Consider the following 21,845-nt stretch of genomic DNA (forward strand, 5'->3'; position numbering starts at 1 on the left):
ACGGTGTTCTGGCTGCATGTATACCTTAAAGATTCCTCGCAGTGGCATTACATTGCAGTCAACCAGGTATCAGCGATCCGGATAAGCGGTGATGGCTCAGGCAGACTTGTTGCACCGCGTATGCTTTGTTTGCCACTCCTGATGATCGCACCACTCTGGGAAAGGTAATTTTATTTATTGTGCCTGCGGTGGTGCCCCGACACGCGCTGTGTAAAGAATGACTGACATTCGGCGTTCCTGTCGGCTGGTGTACCGAAAAGCCGAAACGCCGAGGATTGCGCAAGATAGCGGCACGTGGCGCTCTGGTGGCATCGACGTGTAGCGAGGCGACGTTCAAAAAAAAAAAAAAAAAGAAGCGTTGAGCCCAGTATACCGTACACGGTCTTCATGGGATCGACGTGAACATGTGTACTTTATCCAAAAGATCCAGAACGACGAGCAGGATTAAGAGGAGCTGTGTCACCTGCTGCAGGATGTGCTTTCCTTAGCATGGCAATGCAATCATAAGGCTCCTTACTGTTCATCAGCGGGTCATCGATCTCTATCGATTATGTAGGCAGCGCCCTTGCGCACGCAGCGACTGCATATAGCAACGCTCCGCGCTCGCTAGTTTCCTGTCAAGAACGTCGTGTCATGCGCCGATACGTGCATATCGTTTATGAGTACAGTTCGTGAGTACCGGGCATGTAGCGTTAAAGACAAGAAAAGTACGCAAAATAGAAGACGATTATTGTTTGGGGACAAGATAAGACCTGAAGGGTGGAAAATTTTCTTATCCCCGTATTCTAGAACGCTATGTATATATGTATGTATATTGTGGGATTTTGTGTGCCATATAACCACGTTATGATTATGAGGCACGCCGCGTAGTGACGAACTCAGCATTAATTTTGACAAGCTGGGCCTCTTTGTAACGTGCACCCAACGCACGGTATGCCCCTAGGCCGGCATTTGATTCCGCGATCTCGCTGGCATAGTAGCGCAAATGCATAAGCGGGTACGTCACCACGGCGGGTATTCGCTCCTATATAGCTCCACTCCACCATCTCTACTCGAGAAAGTGGGCTCCGCCACTCGACCGAAGTGGTCACTTGGCTCCATCGCAAATCTTGAGAGGCGTCGGAACAAGAGTGGATGGAGAGCTTCGAACAGAAAATTGTTTGGTACCTGTGGAAGTACCAGTCGGCCGCGGCGCCTGCCACCACGACCTCCTGGCAACTGACAGCCAGTTGGAGCATCCAACACACGGCCAGGGCCAGGTACCAGGGCCCGAGACGAAGCAGCGAGTCCTGTTTCAGCAGCACTGTCACGTGACCGCCGCTGTCGTCCTCTGTGTCCTTGGTGACCGCTGCGTCGCCAGCCGTCAGCAAGACGAGCATCGCCGACGCGCCAGCCACCGCGGTGACCGCGCAAAAGCACAGCGTCTGCAGCGGGAACGGCGCTCATTTGCGGCTGAAATCATCGCTGCTGCTTCTTTATATATAGAAGGGAAAATATGGTCTCGGCGTATACGTATAGACTAACCAAATGTGATGAATCCGTTGCCGCAGTTAACGGGACCTCGATATAAGTGCGGACACCGTTGATACATGTGAACGGTTCCTAAAAGGTCTTGCATCCCCGATACTCAGCGTAACCGTATAATTCAGTTTCCAACCTGTTGGTAAGCGATAAGTCTCGCTTACCGAGCCGTACACAGGTCGTAATTATACTGTGATTGGTAGCTCCTCTGTATGCGAGTCGTGGATCAATCTGTGACTAATCTGTGATCTGATGCATGCAGTGCATCATGCACCTTCTGTTCTACGATATCACATCTATCCATCCAGTGATAAAGTATATTGGTTATTGAAACGGCGTGCGTCCGAGGACATTTCGATAGCGTGGTACAGATCGGTACGTGTGTCAGAGACTGCATTTGTGGGCAACGTACGTACCCAGGCGGGCTGCAGTAGTAGGCCAGGCATGGCGGCCAGCGCCTTCCCAGCCTCCCCGAACAGAGCCGTCATCTGGGAACGAGGAATGATGTACATTAGCGGGCTTGCCCCATGGCTTTGCGCGGTTTTGAAGGAAAACAGAACAGAGTGCTCGAAAAATCTTAGAGAGGCAAAACACACCCGTCGTCCTGTATTTTGGTAAAGGTTTACGCAAACCGATAGAGGTATTGCGAGGTACCAGTGTACTTTCTTTTTTTTTTTTTTTGACAGCGAAGCTACATGTTAATGCGGCTAGATGCGGCGGAGAACGTCCTCTCCAACCGTCATTTCCAAATGTTGACACCAATAAACCTGAAGATATGAAATTCGGAGGGAATATGGGGGGTTTTAAGAGTGATGTGTAGAAAAAGGTTGAAGTGGAAGTGTGTGTAATTATTAGGCGCGTTGTAGGCAATTACCGAATTTTCGATAACTGCACTATTGAATTTTTGGGATATAATATCGTATAAAACAGCTTATCGTTTTTCAAATATCCGAAATGTCAAACTTAACAGCAATAAAGTGCGCTTTAGGAGGAACATGCCGGAGAAAATTAAAAGTTGCAGTTGCTTTGGTGTCGTACATGTATAAAATAATTAAATTTACGCGATTAATTGTGGTTCTTCGCGATGCTTGCCGGGGGACCAAAGCATTTGGTGTTTTTGAACTATACTAGTTGTATAAATATGATACTGCGTACGAATAATGTGTAAAGGAACACCGGGACAATGTGAAAGTTGTAGGTGTTTGGGTGATACGTATAGTAAGTTTTCAAGTTGACGTCGGAGCCTTTCAAACACTCCTTGTGCCTTCTGTAAGGCAGCTGCTACAAGCAAACGGCTAAAGATTGCTGCTCGAAATTTTGCATACGCATGCGGAAGATCCTGTACATTCAGAATAAGACGGGTATCTGTCACCGTTCAGAAGCATTACATTTAAAGCGTTGATTGCAAACTGTAGCACTCAGTACGCGGCGCAGTAAAACCGCAAGTGAAGCAGTGCAGGGTGACATGGGTTGAGTCTCGTTTGAAATCGGAGAAGCGTAGAGCAAAATTAGTTTTGAAGACTCGGGAACATGGACAAAAAATGTATGGGTGGCTGAAGTGCACAAGTATCTGCACTTGAAAAGCGTGGACACAGAATGGAGGAAGACGTCAAGGAAGTTGGCAACCAAGCACAGGGTAATTTAAAGTGTAGTTAAACAACCAGGAGTCATCCAAAGTAAAGTGAGAGAACCAGAGACGGTAAATTGGGGGCAATGAATAAAAAAAAAAGGGGGGGGGGGGGTATTCATAAAGGTGTACAAAGAAGAAAAGCAGGAAATCATGGAGAAAGCTTGTACGATAACACAAAGAGGGCAGTGCCTTGTTATTTGAGGCCAGAACTGGTTGCCTACGGGCAAAGATATACTGCATCAAATATTGCAGATATATTCGCAACAAGCTCAGGCATGTGTGTCCTGCAACAAAAGTCCGAGACGATTCAGTGCATTGTAACAGAATGCCAAGATGTTCACCCGACAAGAACCGCGTAGGGAACGAGCACTGGGATTGATGTGAGCAATGACTGGTCAGCGTTCGAGATAAGCAAGAGAGCATTGGTGGAAAAAGAACATGGACCGGAGTGCATAGGTGACTGCGCAATATAAAGAAATATGTTTTGATGAAGAGAGAATTAACATAAAGTAGAGAAAGGCACTATGCCGGACTGAAAGCCGGCAGATCCCACGCCCTGTGAGAATAGGTGTCATGCGAAGGAGTGTGCGGGGAGGTGGAGCCTACCAAGTTAACGAAACGACTATGAGAGCACCAACACGTAGGCGGCTGTTTCATGACCTACGTGACACGCATGCCATGGCATTCATGTCACGAGTCCCTTTAGCTACACCTAAGAGACCTTAAGGCAAAAGCCTTAGCCATGGTCATGACTATGACTTCTACCACCATTCTTTAGCGTTTCCTTATTCACTTAGTACCCACGTCCAAACCAATTCCAGTGGTTTTCGAATGTTAATCTTTTTTCACTGGGTCATTGTCATTTTAGGCGACTGTTTCATGACCTACATGACACGTATGTCATGACATTCATGTCATGACCTATCATTGTGTGTCGTCGTCCCTTTCTGTCCGTGTCCATACGTTCTGCTGGAAACCATTTGTGCTATGTGCAACCAACGAGCTCAGGCAAACACTATTCTATCATTTATGTTCGCCATACACTCTTGTCATACTATGCCAATTTTGGTACATACCAAGTTAACGAAACGACAATGAGAGCACCAAGATGTAGATAGATGGATGGATGGATAGATAGATAGATGTAGATAGATAGATAGATAGATAGATAGATAGATAGATAGATAGATAGATAGATAGATAGATAGATAGATAGATAGATAGATAGATAGATAGATAGATAGATAGATAGATAGATAGATAGATAGATAGATAGAGATAGATAGATAGATAGATAGATAGATAGATAGATAGCTTCTCATTTAATAGTAGCCAACCGAACGAACACTTAAGGCTCATTCACACCGGCGACTTGAGGAGGTCGCGCGACCATTTGCGACTCGCGACCAAAAAGCGACCGAAGGCGACCGATGTTCACACCGGCAAGCCCGGCTGAGCGCGACCGGCAAGCGAGAACTCTAGGAATCTACGCAGTTCGCGTGCACTTCGCTGGCACTGTGTAAATTGGTTTCGCGTTCCGGCAACAGCCATGGATTTTGATTCGAGCGATGGCTGGATTTTGAATATGCAGCAAATGCATATTTTGAAATGCAGCAAAATGCAAATGCACGTCGTCCCTGTGCTGATGTGCTCTGCCGTGGTGTCAGCTGTGGCAGCACGGAAGCCTACGAAGAAAACGCGACGCTGGTGGGTGCGCCCGTGCCTCCGCTCGCGTAAAGTGGCCGGCCACGCAAGCCGCCTCCTGCCCGAACTTTGTGCGCATGACAACGAGTATTATCGAGAGCAACTTGTAATTTCTAGTTCGCATTGCGTGATATTCGGTGCGTAATATTAAAGCGAAGCTGTTCACCCGCTGTTCACCTTTGGGTGGCGTGCTCTTCCAACGAACGGCAGCTGGAAAAAGGGTTTGTGTTATGCTTTCTTTTCCTGCTGTTTAGCTTCCAGCGAATGCGCCCACGCACATTCGACACGTTGCTGCAATTGCTGCGTCCCAACATCACAAGACAAGACACAAATTACCGGCCTGTAGTCTGCATATGGTGGCGTGGACATTGCATTTGGTATGCACGGGCAAAGATATACTGCATCAAATAGTGCAGATATATTCGCAACAAGATCAGGCATGTGTGTCCTGCACACATGCGATTCAGTACATTCAGTACGATTCAGTACATTGTAACAGAATGCCAAGATGTTCACCCGACAAGAACCGCGTAGGGAACGAGCACTGAGATTGATGTGAGCAATGACTGGTCAGCGTTCGAGATAAGCAAGAGAGCATTTGTGGAAAAACAACATGGACCGGAGTACATGCATAGGTGACTGCGCAATATAAAGAAATAGGTTTTGATGAAGAGAGAATTACCATAAAGTAGAGATAGGTACTATGCCGGACTGAAAGCCGGCAGATCCCACGCCCTGTGAGAATCGGTGTTATGCGAAGGAGTGTGCGGGGAGCCTACCAAGTTAACGAAACGACTATGAGAGCACCAACACCTAGGCGGCTGTTTCATGACCTACATGACACGCATGCCATGGCATTCATGTCACGAGTCCCTTTAGCTACGCCTAAGAGACCTTAAGGCAAAAGCCTTAGTCATGGTCATGACTATGACTTCTACCACCATTCTTTAGCGTTTCTTTATTCACTTAGTACCCACGTCCAAACCAATTCCAGTGGTTTTCGAGTGTTAATCTTTTTTCGATGGGTCATTGTCATTTTAGGCGACTGTTTCATGACCTACATGACACGTATGTCATGACATTCATGTCATGACCTATCATTGTGTGTCGTCGTCCCTTTCTGTCCGTGTCCATACGTTCTGCTGGAAACCATTTGTGCTATGTGCAACCAACGAGCTCAGGCAAACACTATTCTATCATTTATGTTCGCCATACACTCTTGTCATACTATGCCAATTTTGGTACATACCAAGTTAACGAAACGACAATGAGAGCACCAAGATGTAGATAGATGGATGGATGGATAGATAGATAGATAGATAGAGAGATAGATAGATAGATAGATAGATAGATAGATAGATAGATAGATAGATAGATAGATAGATAGATAGATAGATAGATAGATAGATAGATAGATAGATAGATAGATAGATAGATAGATAGATAGATAGATAGATAGATAGATAGATAGATAGATAGATAGATAGATAGATAGATAGATAGATAGATAGATAGATAGATAGATAGATAGATAGATAGATAGATAGATAGATAGATAGATAGATAGATAGATAGATAGATAGATAGATAGCTTCTCATTTAATAGTAGCCAACCGAACGAACACTTAAGGCTCATTCACACCGGCGACTTGAGGAGGTCGCGCGACCATTTGCGACTCGCGACCAAAAAGCGACCGAAGGCGACCGATGTTCACACCGGCAAGCCCGGCTGAGCGCGACCGGCAAGCGAGAACTCTAGGAATCTACGCAGTTCGCGTGCACTTCGCTGGCAATGTGTAAATTGGTTTCGCGTTCCGGCAACAGCCATGGATTTTGATTCGAGCGATTGCTGGATTTTGAATGTGCAGCAAATGCATATTTTGAAATGCAGCAAAATGCAAATGCACGTCGTCCCTGTGCTGATGTGCTCTGCCGTGGTGTCAGCTGTGGCAGCACGGAAGCCTCCGAAGAAAACGCGACGCTGGTGGGTGCGCCCGTGCCTCCGCTCGCGTAAAGTGGCCGGCCACGCAAGCCGCCTCCTGCCCGAACTTTGTGCGCATGACAACGAGTATTATCGAGAGCAAGTTGTAATTTCTAGTTCGCATTGCGTGTTATTCGGTGCATAGCAATATTAAAGCAAAGCTGTTCACCCGCTGTTCAGCTTTGGGTGGCGTGCTCATCCAACGAACGGCAGCTGGAAAAAGGGTTTGTGTTGTGCTTTCTTTTCCTGCTGTTTAGCTTCCAGCGAATGCGACCGCGTACATTCGACACGTTGCTGCAATTGCTGCGTCCCAGCACCACAAGACAAGAAACAAATTACCGGCCTGTAGTCTGCATATGGTGACGTGGACATTGCATTTGGTGTGGAGGACGCCGGATAAAAACGCATATCACTTTCGGCGCGGCGCTGATTGGTTGAGCAGCTTTGCGACCATGGTCGCGCGACTTAAAAATCGAGCAACAAGCGACTGGCCCAAAATGGTCGCTTTTCGAGAAAAGCGACCATTTGCGACCAACTTGGTCGCGCGACCACTGCCAGTCGCCGATGTGAATGAGCTTTTAACCTGGTTAACCTCTCGGCCTTGTTTTCCTTCCTATTAGCTCATGCAGGCTGGGCGACTATTTGTCGCCGCCCCGTTTCAAAGAGGATGCCAATAGAAATCAATCATCATCAGCCGCAGTGACTTTATCGGTGTGATGCATAAGAACTGGAATAGTGTGCTGGGTTGCTATAGACACTTAACCATATTGACACTCGTGCATCTTTTTTTTTTTTTCTGTGTCCCTTTTTTACCGGCCAACAACTGCTAAAGTTATCGCTCGGCGCAAGCCGCGCTTGCGTGTATCGCAACTTTTTCGACTGTTGTCGCTGATTCCATAGCGGAAGAGTCTTTGTCCAATCAGCCGTGTACGTAATATTTTGCAAGGAGGTGCGCAGCTGCAGTCGCAGTGAGGGACTTGCCAGCTGTATCCGCTTGCGCAGCACTAGCACCGTGAGCATCAGCAGCACCTGCGGACGCCAGAGTGAAAACACTCAGAGAGGCAGCAAGGAAACAACAACAACAACAGTACAGTCACTAACACAACGCATTGAGTGGACGCGGAAGAACGGCCTGTCAGTCAAGTTGTTTTTCGTTCGTTGCGCATCGCCTTGTGAAGAGAGGTAGAGGGATATCTGGAACCAACGACAATGACAAGACACCGACAGCCAGCTGTTAAAAACGGGACAGACAGCGAGGTTCTTCGTGGCTGTCGGTTGAGCGCAGCGTGGCTCAAAGAAGCTCTGCGAGGACTTGGAGCATGGCCTGCACGATCGGGCGGTGCGAGGTAATAAAACACCACCCCATCTCGGAGGCTTGTCTATTCGTGGACTGACTGCGTCCGTAAAATTGAGCGTTGAGGTGTTTACGTTTATCGTTACCTCAATCAGGCGGTGTTCACCTTTTTAAAAGCTAGTTTATTAAGTCTGCTGACTATGTGTACAGTTTCTATAGACTACCTTGCCTTTTTATAGACCTATTTTGTCTACACAAATTATGCTGCCTATTGACCGAAGTTACCTACCAGTCTTCATTTGTTGTGTGTGTGTTTGTCTGCAAGTATCCAAATAGGTTGCTTGTGGGAGGTCTGTGCACACTATAGTTGGCACAAAGTGCAAGACCATAAATGCACAAGGCCATTGTGTATAGACTTTATGTCCACTTTATAGTAAACCATCCATGGGCTGTTGAGATTTTTATGAGAGTACATACATGGTTAGCTTGTTTTTTTAGAGTGCCTCTTCAAGAATATCTATGTGCCCTGCATATAGATACAAATTTGTTTCGAAAGTTAGAAGTTAGTGCTCATTGCATCTGTCAACATACAAGCCTATATAGTCTTCGTGCTGTTCTCATCACGAAGGAGCCACGCAATTCTTTGCACTGTAATTGCGAGAAAGGGAAATAGAGAGGTGGAGTGTCAGAGTAGAAGGTTCCAATATTAATCGGGAGAACGTGGCATTTGACTGCCAAACACAAGTGAAGGGAAAGAGTAACTGGACCAGAGCGAGGTTCCCTGAACACATGCACAAACAAAGAAAACGACACGTGCTCAAAGGCCACCAGTCATTAAATAAATGTGCCTTCAGAGCGCTGTGCGCATATATCCCTTTCAGACGCCGTGTACGAAATTTACAGCAAGATCAACAGCAAAAGCACTGATGAAAGTAACAATATTTCAAATGTGTCGCATATATCTTGAAACACTCATGATTGGAATTGTGCTGCAATTTTGGATAACGCGTGGAAAATGTTTTAGTAAAATGAGTGGGAATGTAGATGGTTGAGTGTTCTTTCTCGGTGTCAGTATGTTGTTTTATGTAGCAGGTTCACTTCTTCATTGTTTTTCACAATGTCATGCACCAGACATAATTTTCAAGCGGCTGCATAAGTGTTTTTCAAGCTATGCAATAAGCGAAATAGTTGATCTTCTCATATTTGATGTTCCTGTAGGGAGGTTTCGAGTGGAGTACACATTCTGTAAACTTGACAAAACTCACTAAAAAATTGAAAATTCTTAATCTCTTCTGCAGTTGTACACTTTCTGTGATTCTGGAGATGCAATAAATGTGGTGAATGTAAGTTTTCAATCAACAGAATAATGTAGCGTCTGAAAGAGATATGGTACTGTAGGTGCGAATTCAGAAGACCTGTGTTAGCCAAGGTGTGCCGACAACGTTCGATTAATATTGCGGAGTCCTGTCCACTTCAACGGGTACGTTCAGGGCTGTTTCTAGTGTACCACACACTGCTGTCCATCGTTAAGTCAATGATCTTTGATTCTAAGGCGCATATTACGTCCCTGGCGTTCTTCATCAAATCATCATCAAGCCTTCGACTTCTTGTTCACTTGTCTTGATTTAATTGGCTACCTTTCAAGGCTAACTGTCATTTGGCGCAAATGTATATCCCTTAAAACGTCCGCTGAAAGCAAAGTGGCAATTCATGCTCTTTCCTTTTTGCTTATATTTGTTTAGTGTTTTTTTTTTCTGCAAATTCTTGTGGCCTCCAACTTCTAAGGCTTATCCCTTTCAGAGTAGCATGTATGTGAGTACTTCTACGCTGGCAAACCGCTCTGCTGAAGGACGTATTTTTTGCCGCAAATTAAGACCCACACAAAAGGAAGAAACATAGACGACGGCACGGGCGGCAACCATATGTTTCTTCCTTTTGTGTGTGCCTCCATCTGCGGAAAAAAATATGTCCTTCAGCAAACACCAACTAGGCCAACAATTATGTTGAAACCGCTCTGCACTTAAATAAACAATGCTCTGTCGCCCCTATTGTCTATGACACTGTCCATTAGCATTGTTATGTCTCGTTAACGTCGAAACAAAAAAATTAAAAATAGAAACGAAATATCCATGGAGCAGTCGGATAAGTTGCAGTCTAGTGCTGACTGGGCACAACTTCGATTCAGGCTGATGTGTATTTTTTATCTGATTCAGGCTGATGTGTATTTTTTATCTGATTCAGGCTGATGTGTATTTTTTATCTGATTCAGGCTGATGTGTATTTTTTATCTGATTCAGGCTGATGTGTATTTTTTATCTATATCTATGTCTGTCTATGTCTGTCTATGTCTATGTGTGTTCTGTTCGTGTTTATTTACGCTGACTAATGGTTTAGGGGCAACTTTCTCGGTCACATGCTCACGTAAATATACCTCCAATGTGTCCGCTCTCGCCTGTGAGACGTAAGAAAATCCCGAAGCTGACTTCTTCTTCCAACGACCCATCATGTGGAGAAGCCAGCTCTAAAGGCGTGTGCTACGTTTGATTACATACGTGCAGACATATTGAAAAACCTTGTCGACATTCGCATTAAACAGGCTATCATCTGATCGCCTGCAGAGAAATTCAACCTACTGGAAGCGACACGTTGCCTTTGCTTACGAGTTGGCTCACAGGAATTGGCACCTATGTAGAAAGTGTTATGCAGGGTGGGCACCGGGAGAGACCAACATCAATTTCCGCAATAATGTTGCACTGGAGTGGAAGCTAAAAAGTGTGCTCTGGTGCTAAAGACTATGCTCCAGAGCAAGCACACGATGCTCTGAAGTAGAGAGGCATACGGCATCGGTACGGCGTCCGTTCGCGGGAACGTGCTTTTTTGGCTCTCTGTAGAAATAGTTGCTCTTCCTGTATCGCACTATTTCTATTTAATTTCGTTTATTAATACCGGCCAGCGCAGTAATAAGCCACAGAAGGAGCAGAGCTGATCATAAATCAGGAGAAAATAATGTCGCTGGCAAAGCATCTCTCGTGCAATTTACCTTCATCAGAAAAGAAATGATCTTAAAAAGAAAACGTAAGAAGTATTCCACCCCGACGCAGAATAAAAACTCACACTTAATTAAAAGAGAGAGAAGCGGCATAACGTCTGCACTGTATATAAAAAAAGTAAACGTGCTGGATGCCGTCTGTGCCAGAGCACGACGACACCATGCGCGAGGGTACCTGCGATGCACTGCTGCAAATGGAAGCATAACAGGAATGTCTTATTGCACGCACCTGACTTTCGCGCCTTTCAATACATTTGACAGCGCTCTTCGTAAACGTTTTTCGTAAACGCAAGCTCGGCTGTCATCACAGCCGTCTCGATGTGGCAGAAGCGCAACGCGTCTCTCACCATGGCCGTGGTTCCAGCGACGGCAGCTACCAGCCAGGCTCCCGCGTTCGGCTGAGCGCTGCGCCGTCTTGCGTTCCACGAGAACCTGAGGGATCGTACGTAAAGGAGGCAGGTGGGAACACTTCAGGGAAACTGTGCGAAGTACCCAAGTGGAGACGCACTTGAGAGGCACTTGCCATTCATGGCAAGGAAACCTCTTTCGCAGTCTGTCTGTATGTTGGTTCGTTCGTTCTCGCAGCCGTAGCCTCGTGGTTGAGTGCCTGCGTCGGCTGCAGCAGCTCGCGTATCCGAAACCCAGCTGTCGCCGTTGTACAGTCGTCCCGCGGCCCTTCCCTCGTCTATTTTTCTGTCAGAGCCGTCAGTCGTAAATGGCGAATGCGTTCGCGCGAACGCCATTGAACTCGTGGGCGAGACGGCTAGAGAATCGTTTTTTCGCGTTCCGCAATCTTTCCAATGTTCACTTTGGTCTTGTCTCCAAGCGATTTTCGTGGCATGCACTACTTAATACCTGTGCTATGGTGGCTAGGAGGGAGATATGCCGACCCATGGCCTCCGAGATTGCGCGCGAATCTCGGAGGCCATAGCCAACCGAGGTAGTTCATTACTTCTCCGCATCATTATATAGCGATGCTTGTCAGTGTATTGAAACGTCTAGACAAGAAAGGAGACCGTTATGTGCGGGCTTTTTAGACATTACCGGAGCGTATGATAACGTTAACCGCAACATTTTGTGGGATTTCATGGAAAGAGAAGGCTTGGGCAACGATGCATTTTGCGTTGAATGGGAATGGATGAGGAGCGAGGAGAAAGTTGATATCTATAAAGTAATAAGACAAGGGCGCCCTTTATCTCCGCTGTTGTCTATATGATATACATGGTAAGGATGGAAAGGGCGCCAGAAGGAATGAACCTCGGGTTTAATCTCTGATATAAACAGGCGGGCACGATAGTAGAGAAGCAGCTTCCAGGTTTTAGAAGTACATTTTGAGCCTTAAGTGGCTCATACCCCCGATGGTCTTTAAAAAACGCATCGTGTGGCCCAGTGGTACAAACACTGTCATCATCAGCAATGGCTCATACCCCCCTAAGCAAGCAAAAGTGCAATGGCTCACTCTTCTCGTAATGCAGAGGCTACAAGCACTCAGCAAGGTGAAGCAAACAGTGCATACATTCATTGGAATCGCGCATACAACGTACAGAAACGTGGCGTATATTCGAGTGGCACAATAAAACCACGTGACCTTCTCAATGGCTCATACCCCCGTAAGCAAGCAAAAAATGTGATGGCTCATACCCCCTAAGGATGAGGCTACGCAAGCACTCAGCACAATGAAGCGAAAAGTGCGTACTTTCATAGAAATCACCCATACAACACACAGAACAGCGTACGTTTCAATCCCTTACTGAGAGGATGCAACTTAAAGTCGAAGAGAAACGTCGTTGACGCGAGGTTGACCCCGTCATACGAGCGCGCGAAGCCGCAGCTAGGCGTCGAAAATGAGCCGAAGAAGTCGAAATGCGAAAGCAGCAACGCGACGATGCGAGACGGCGCATCACCAAGTGCGCAGCAGGCTTTCGCCTTCACGTGTTACAGGAGCGTAACATGCGGCCGAAGTTTTTGCAAGCTAGTTGGTTCATACTGGAATTCTTAACGTACTGCGCGAAACAATCACCGTTAGGTGCGGAAAGGAGAGACACGATAGGAAAGAGTGCAGTTCTCAGAACGCCCTGTACACGCAACTAGACGCTATCTTATTTTGCCTGCTGCCACTCTCATATACAATTTCGGCGCTTTCCTATTGTCTCTCCTTAATTTCCGCATCTAACGGTGATTGTTTCGCGCAGTACGTTAAGAATTCCAGGTTTATATTATGCGGACGACATTGTGTTGCTTGCTAACAGGCAAAGTGAAATGCAACGTCTGGCTAATATCTGTGGACAGGAATATGAGAATTTAGGATTGAAGTTTAGCGTTTAAAAATGGTTTTATGGTATTCAATTAGCAAAGTGAACATACAATGTCAATATAGGGCCAGGAAATACATCTGATAGAATAATACAAATACCTTGGTGTATGGATAAATGAAGGCAGCATATATATGCAAACACAGGGAAGAACAATAAGGGGAAGATAAAGTGTGACCATAATAAAACACAGAGCGATATGAGGATACAATAGGTACGAGTTGCTCCGGTGTATGTGGAAAGGTGTAATGGTTCTAGGACTTACATTTGGAAATGCGGTTATTTGCTCTAAGTCAGAAGTACAATCAGGACTCGATGGCAACCAAAGGTCAGTGGGACGCCTCGCATCGGGCACTTACGGGAAGACTACAAATGAAGCTACGCAGGGTGGCATGGGCTGGACAAGTTTTGAAGTCAGTGAAGCTCAGAGTAAAATTGTTTTTGAAGAACGACTGAAGAATATGAAAGAAAGTAAATGGGTTGCGAGAGTGTTGAGGTATTTGTACAACAAAACATTGATTCACAGTGGAGGAAAAGAACTAGGAAGCATACCAGCAAGTATGCGACCGGTGTAGTAAGCAACATGGCAACAACTAACGTCAAACGCAAAGTAAGAGAGGGTGAGACAATTCCTGGGTGGCGGCAATGGAAAAGAAACCTGTTATGAGTAAATATACCTAAGAGGTAAGAACGAAATCGGGAAAGAAGAAATTTTGATAACTCAAAGGGAAGATGTTTACTTTTCGAAGCGCGATCAGGGTGCCTTAGAGCGCGTATTTATAAAGCGTTGTACAGCTGCAGCGGAAAAAGATTAGCACATGTGACCGATCACCCGATCAGATAAATTGCGGCACGCGACGCTGTTGCGGCCGCATTTTGATGGGGGCGAAATGCGAGAACACCCGTGTACTTAGATTAGGTGGACGTTAAAGAACCCCAGGTGGTCCAAATTTCCGGAGTCCTCCATATATGGCGTTCCTCATAATCAGATCGTGCTTTTGGCACGTAAAACCCCATAATTAATTTTTTTTTTTTGTTGTTGCCCAGCACGCTGAGAACGAGAGTGCCAAGCACCCCGTCTTTGAAACATGAATCGTGTGGCACCTTAGATACCAGTGTGCACGGGAACAAGAACGCCGCGCACCGCCTGCTCCGGTCATCGGCCACTTGTGCTAATCTTTTCCGCTGCACCAAGGAATGAGAAGCATGTGCTTGCTGCGTTAAAGCTAGAGAAACGATGGAACATACTTAATTAGAATGTGGAGATATCTACGCGGCTGTCAGTTTAGGCCCCGCTAGTTTCCTTGAGGCCGCTTGGGTTCAGAGATAGCAGGGGGAACGTAAACGTAACCGAGATTAGTAAAATGCGGTTGGAAGTTTGGTGGCAGAAAAGTAGGGAGATCGCAAACAGGCGGAGGTGTACAAAAACAATGTTGCCAACATTGGCTTAGAAAGTTTGATGCCGTGAATTTGTTGTCTCTAATAAAAACATAAAAACATAAAAAGGTAAGACATTAGGCAAAATAAGAAAAAGAGCTTGGTGGCGCAACCAACCGCCCCGTTTTGAAGGGGACGCTCATGGCATCCATCCATTCACGGTGCACCTGTGCACGTCGTCGTCTGTACGCAGTGTAGACAAGAGACGTGTTTGAGGATATCGCTGCCGTTGATTCCAGCTATGATGCATGCTTCAAGTACTGTTTTGATCGAGCACTGGAATGGACATTGTCCTATTGTCCGAAAACTGGAAATACCGGAATTACTTTTCTAGCTTATATGCAGGAACCTGGCACTGCATTCTATTGTGGTTTTGAACATGTAGAATATTTTTTATTCGATGCCCCCCCCCCCCTCCGCCCTAATTAAGCATCGTTTGAATTAAATACGTTATGGGGTTCAACCTTCCGGAGCAATTACCACGTGGCCTATGAGAGACGCTGGAGCGACGCATCACTCCGGGTTACTTTTTGAAGATGTGCCGGAGCACGTGATCATGGCATCTTTGGTAAACCTTCTTTAGTTGAACCGTATGGCTGAGATCGCACCTGAGGAACTGTTTTTCAAAGCGTCCTTCGCGCACAGCTGGTGTCCGCTGCTCCGTTTGTTGGCGCTGAGAACAGTGCCTGCTTCAGGCCCTTTCCCTGCACACTTAAAACCTGCCTTACTGTTCCGAACGAAGAAATAAGCGTGCATGTTGATCTTATTGAGGCTGCAATTGTGCGCCCTCAGAAGCTTCCACATCATTTAGCTACTCCTAAATACACAATAACAGAGACCCGTGGCTCTTCACTGCCTTAACTGACGGCTACAGATGACAGCTTTTCACTCTGAGTGCTTTATTTGTTGCGCGCCGTCTGCCACTAGTACCAGACATTCTAATGAGCGCAGCTCCATGTTGCGTCATAATGCGGAGAAGTGGGGAACTACGCTCTAGACGGGTTGGTCGGCACACCTACTCCACCATACCTGTGCATACGCCCTTGCGTGACAGAGACCACACGCCTCGCGAAAGGGTGTGGCTGGCGCTGTATAGTCGCTATTGTGAGCGTCGCAATTAATTTAGCGGATCCATCGACATTTCTCTCTTTCGGCGTTTCGGAGCGCGCTTTCGCTCGGAGAAGTAATGCGGTAAGGCAGAAAATGCTGCTCACAACCCAGAGCTCGATCAAAGAAATAGACAAAAATAGAAAGCAAACAGCTACATTGCCCGATTACTGCACGAAATGGCGTGACCGACAGCAGGGCTACGAATATAACCGCTCTAAAGCGGTTCTCTGACGCGAATTAGCATCAGAGAATTAGTGGCATGGTCAGAAATAATTTTTCACGTTTTGTTTTCTTCTTTTTCTTCTTTTCTATGTGGTACCACAAGACTTACGGGAAGGAGACTGATATGCATGACACGGGTATGGGCGTTAAACCAACAAATCTACCAGATGTTTCAACGAACATGTTAGTTAATTCTTGAACAAAAATAGTGCCATAGATGTACAGAAGGTGCTTTATTTATTTATTTATTTATTTATTTATTTATTTATTTATTTATTTATTTATTTATTTATTTATTTATTTATTTATTTATTTATTTATTATTATTTTTTATTTTATTTTATTTTATTTTATTTTATTTTATTTTATTTATTCGTAGCCCCAGAGCCCGAAATCATTACAAAGGAGAGTGGCTTGAGCACAATAAACAGAGAAAATAATGCAGTTAGTAAAAAGAAAAGAGAGAGAGAGAGAGATAAATGAGATGCGAAAGGCAGGGAGGTTAACCGGAAGGTAAATATCCAGTTGGCTACCCTACACTGGGGAAGGGGTAAGGGGAGACAGAAAGATAAAGAAAAATGCACACACCTAGAGAGGTAGATAAAGAAAAGAAAAAAAAAACACACACACACACATACACGCACACACAAAGGAACTCAGAAGCGTCACAGTCGTTCAAACAGGTCGCTTGACCGGAGGAACTTCAGTAGCGCCCTCGTCGCCTTCTGCTGTGAAGACCGTATCAGTCGGCATTCTAAAATCGTCTGCTCAGAAAGCGGCCGGTCGTCGAGGCGTGCCAACTCCGTTACGAGCGACTGTCTCTGGGAGCTGTAGCAGGGACAATGACACAGGATATGTTGGAGTGTTTCCTCGCTGCCGCAAGTATCACAGGCAGCACTGTCGGCCATTCCGATGCGACAAGCAAAAGCATTCGTAAAGGATACTCCAAGCCACAGTCGGCAGAGAGCAGTTGTCTCTATTCGAGGAAGTCCAGATGGAATGCGTAGTCGGAGGGATGGGTCCAGGCGGTGCAGTCGAGTATGTTGGAAACCAGGTGTGTTCCACATGGCTCGTGTGGAATCACGCGCGATTATGCGAAGCTTTGTTACTGCATCGGCTCTTGATAGCGGGATGGGTTCCTTCACAGCATTTTCGTGAGCCCTCCTCGCAGCTTCATCGGCCTGTTCGTTGCCCATGATGCCGCAGTGGCCTGGGAGCCACTGAAAAGTGATGTCATGTCCTTTTTCTGCCAGTTGGTGACAAAGCTGCCTTATTTCCAGCACAAGTTGGTCTTGTTGTCCACGACGTAGAGCGGATAGCAGACAATGCAGGGCGGCCTTTGAATCTGTAAATATGCTCCATCTTCGTGGTAAGTCTTCGTGAATTATGTGAAGTGCACAGCGAAGTGCAGCAAGCTCCGCCGCAGTCGACGTTGTCCGGTGAGAAGTTTGAAACTGAAGGGTCACAGCTTTTGCGGGGAAGATTGCAGCCCCTGTAGATCCGTCAAGAGTTGTCGAGCCATCAGTGTAAATGTGAAAATGGTCCTTGTATGTCTCGTGCAGCATGAGGAGAGATAGCTGCTTGAGAGCTGGGGACGAGAGTCCTGCTTTTCTTCGAATCCCTGGTACCGAGAGTCGAACTTGTGGACGAGCCAAACACCAAGGAGGTGATAGCAGTCTCTCGGCAGGCGTATAATCTCGAGGGAGGCAGTCACGGTACGCCGATATCACCTGGCAAAAGGAGGCATTGGGTCGGTCATTCGGCAGAGTGGCGAGGTGATGGAAAGGGGAGCGGGCAATGTGCCTGATGTGTGCTCTGAGCACTTCCAATGTCATATGAGTTGTCACTGGGTAATCTTGAGCTATTGCAATTGTTTCCGTTGTCGATGTGCATCGTGGCAATCCAAGACAAACCCTTAGTGCCTGCGCCTGAGCACTTTCGATTGTGCGGATGTTGCTTCTGCAGGTATTGCTCAGTACAGGTAAGCTGTATCTCAGATATCCGAGAAACAGTGCCCTGTATAGTTGTAACATTGCGTGTACTGACGCTCCCCACGTTTTCCCTCCAAGAAACTTGAAAACGTGTGAAATGGCCATTAGGCGCTTCTTCAGGTAGGTCACATGGGGGCTCCAGTTGAGGTCTCGATCAATGATCACCCCTAAGAATCTATGCGTCCTGGTGTAACAGATGTTTTGCCCATTGATGGATATGGCGTAAGGCGTCATTGACTTCCGCGTAAACGCGACCAGCGCACATTTCTCAGGTGAAATCTGGAGGCCTTGTTCGCTGAGATACGCCGAAATTGATGTCGCAGATTTTTGAAGTCTCGCGCGCACCTGAGGACGTGTTACACCTGACGTCCACACGCAGATGTCATCGGCATACATTGATATATGGACAGCATTTGGTATGCGTTCCACGAGACCGACAAGAACAAGGTTGAATAGTGTGGGACTCAAAACGCCACCTTGAGGAACACCACGGTATGTGCAGTGTTGAGACGTCGGACCGTACTCGGTCTGCACAAAGAATGGCCTCATGTGTAAGTAGTTGCGGGTCCACCGGTACACGCGGCCACCAAGGCCAACCGATTCCAGAGCATCAAGTATGGCATCATGAGCAACATTGTCATAAGCTCCTTTTACGTCCAGAAACATAGCGACCGATAATCGTTTACATCTCTTTTGATGTTGGACGTAAGTGACCAGATCGATGACGTTATCGATGGAGGAGCGGAGACGTCGAAAGCCGGCCATAGCATTTGGATAAACTTGGTAGCGTTCCAGGTACCACTCCAATCTGGCAAGGATCATGCGTTCCATCACCTTCCCTACGCAACTTGCCAGCGCGATTGGGCGGTATGACGCGAGCTCGAGTGGTGACTTGCCAGGTTTGAGGAGTGGCAGCAGGCGGCTTGTCTTCCATTCTTGAGGAACGTTTCCATCCTGCCAGGATTCATTGAATATATCCAGCAAGGCATTTCGCGCTCGCTCACCCAGGTGGCACAAGATGCGGTACGATATGCCATCTGGTCCAGGAGACGACGGCCGATTACACAAAGCAAGAGCCGCATCAAGCTCCTCGGTGGTGAAAGGCAAGTCCATGCGTGAGTCCCGTGTATGCGGCTCAATGCTATCCGTACCAAGGGGGCCTGTGTAGGTTGATTGACCTGCAATCTTTCTGCAGAAATCTTCCGCTACCTCGATGTCCTCTCGACGTTGGAAAAGTACCAAGGCTTTGAATGGCACGCGTTGTTCGGGAGACGTACGTAGGCCTCGCACGGTTCTCCATATGTGAGAAAGAGATTTTCGGGGGTCTAGGGATTCACAAAATTTTGCCCACCGTTGAGATTCCAGTTTGGCCATTCGGCGCTGGATTTTCTTTTGCGTGCGTCTGGCTATTCTGAGATCATGGATGGACTTAGTGCGTCGGTATCTTCGCTCGGCCCGCCGACGAATCGCACGGAGTCGCTCTAACTCCACGTCGGATTCGGAGAACCTTGGATTGCATTTCAGCGTGCACATCGCATTCTGCGTTGCCTCCTTGATAGCTTGCTGAAGGCCAGAAGGAAGACCGTTGCGACAAGCTTCTTCCATGCTGGTTTCGAATGTAGACCAGTCAATTCGCCGGATTGTGTTTGGCGAATGGCAGCTGGCCAAACCCTTGATCTTAAGGTAACTGGGGATATGATCACTCCCATGTGTCTCAACGTCTAAAAACCACTTTACACGAGTAGCCAAGCGACGTGACACAAAAGCCAAGTCTAAGCAACTGCTGTATGATGAGCCTCGCAAAAAGGTAGGGCTCCCATCATTAAGAAGGGACAGTCCATGGTCAGATGCGAATGAAGCCAATCGTCGGCCGGTTGCGTTAATTTTAGAGCTTCCCCAGATAGGATGGTGGGCGTTAAAGTCTCCTGTGATAATCCATGGACCAGGGGTTGCTGTCAAGATGTCTTCAAGTCTCTTGCTATCAAACCGGGTTGAAGGGGATAAGTAGGTACCCACCAGTGTAAAGGCTACCTTTTTCTTCTTAACAGTCAGGCAAACATACTGATTCTCATCATGAGGTGGCACTTGCTGAACGACGTAGGTAAGCTCCCGACGAATAAACACAACGACCTTGCTGCTTTCGCTGCAAGTTGAGGACATGATTGATTCGTAGCCGGATAGACGGATTGGGTTTGATAATTTCGGTTCACAGATTACGATGATTGGGAAACGGTTAGAATATACAAACTGACGAAAATCAGGCATCCGACATCTAAGTCCTCTGGCGTTCCACTGGATAATAGATGCCTCTCTGACCTCTTGGCGGAACGATTGGTGATTGCCATCCATGGTTCTACTCGAGGGCTGCTAGGACTGGGCTCAGCGCGTCCAACACTTGCAGGCCACTTCGAGCGGCTGGGGTTGCAATACTTGTCAGTAGCTCTTTAATGACATTCATTAGGGACCGCAGCATCGGTATGATCTGTCGGTCCACCCTTGGTACTTCATCCACCGAAGTGTGCGTGGAAGTCAACATCAGGCGGGGAGGCTCCTTGGCAGGCTGTGTGCGCGGAAGCGCAGGCCAGTCTTCCGCGGCTTTAGATTTGTCAGTCTCAATCTTCGTGCTTGTATGTTTACTTGCACTCGAAGGTAGTGGGTTGGGTGCGTCCTGCATATGATTAACACCACGTCTTGTACGCTTGCGTCGACGATTACGCCGGCGTCGTACAGTCTCAGCAGCTTCCCTATGGGATGAGCTGTCTCGGACCATTTGTTTAAGCACGGCAATTTCTCTCCGGATTTTCGGGCACTCTTTGGATGAGGCATCATGGGATCCATCGCAGTTATTGCACTTTAAATGTGTTGCGCGGCAAGCGTCCACAGTGTGCGACTCAGTGCAGCGTGGACAAACCGTACTCTTTGTACAGACGCCCTTGACATGGCCGATCTTCATACAGTTATGGCACTGAAGTGGCTTGGGCACGAATGGGCGAACAGCATGTCGGAAGTGGCCAACCTTGACATGCGAAGGAATGGAATCGCCCTTGAATATCAACTTCACGCAGCGGGAGTTGCCAAGGCGGAGCACATGTGTGATGATAACTCCTTCGGTCACTGGTTTGATGAGGATTGGCAGGTCCGAGTTCGCTATGGCCAAATCAATGTCGTAAATGACGCCCGCCATGCTGGATTCGTCCAATGGTACACGCGGTCGGACTTTGATGCCTCCCAAATCGGTTATTTTCCGAAGCTTGTCCAGCGCGCTACAATTTGTCGCGTCCACAGCGAGGATATTCTTTCGCGTGTTTATTCGAACTTCCCTTATGTCATTCGGCGCCACCCCCTCGAGGAACATGGAGAGAGCTTGCCTGTTGAGCGTTCGGAGGCTGACGGAGGAGTCCTCGGGTACGAAGAGGACTGAGTGCGGCCAGCGTTCAATTTTTGTCTTCATTGTTAATGTCCTCGCTGGTGAAGACACCTTCAGAAACCTTCTTTTGGCTTTCCTGCTCATCACAGACTCAAAGCTGTCATCCGACGAGTCGTCGCCGGCGACCGAGTACAGTTCGGTGTCCTCGCTGGTGGTAGACCAGGAAC

The 21,845-nt window shown here is 47.1% G+C and overlaps 1 protein-coding gene across 1 annotated transcript in view; it reads right to left on the reverse strand.

Moving 5' to 3' along the window:
* The window catches only part of LOC119466587 (choline transporter-like protein 1), a 51,964-nt gene that overhangs the window by 18,685 nt on the left and 11,434 nt on the right, over positions 1–21,845 (reverse strand). The window contains 4 exon segments of the mRNA XM_049657428.1: positions 1,168–1,424; positions 1,938–2,212; positions 7,658–7,865; positions 11,527–11,611. Of these exon segments, the coding sequence (XP_049513385.1) occupies positions 1,168–1,424; positions 1,938–2,212; positions 7,658–7,865; positions 11,527–11,611 (825 nt within the window).

This window comes from Dermacentor silvarum, chromosome 10 (genome assembly GCF_013339745.2).
Source record: "Dermacentor silvarum isolate Dsil-2018 chromosome 10, BIME_Dsil_1.4, whole genome shotgun sequence".
Taxonomy (NCBI): Eukaryota; Metazoa; Arthropoda; class Arachnida; order Ixodida; family Ixodidae; genus Dermacentor; species Dermacentor silvarum.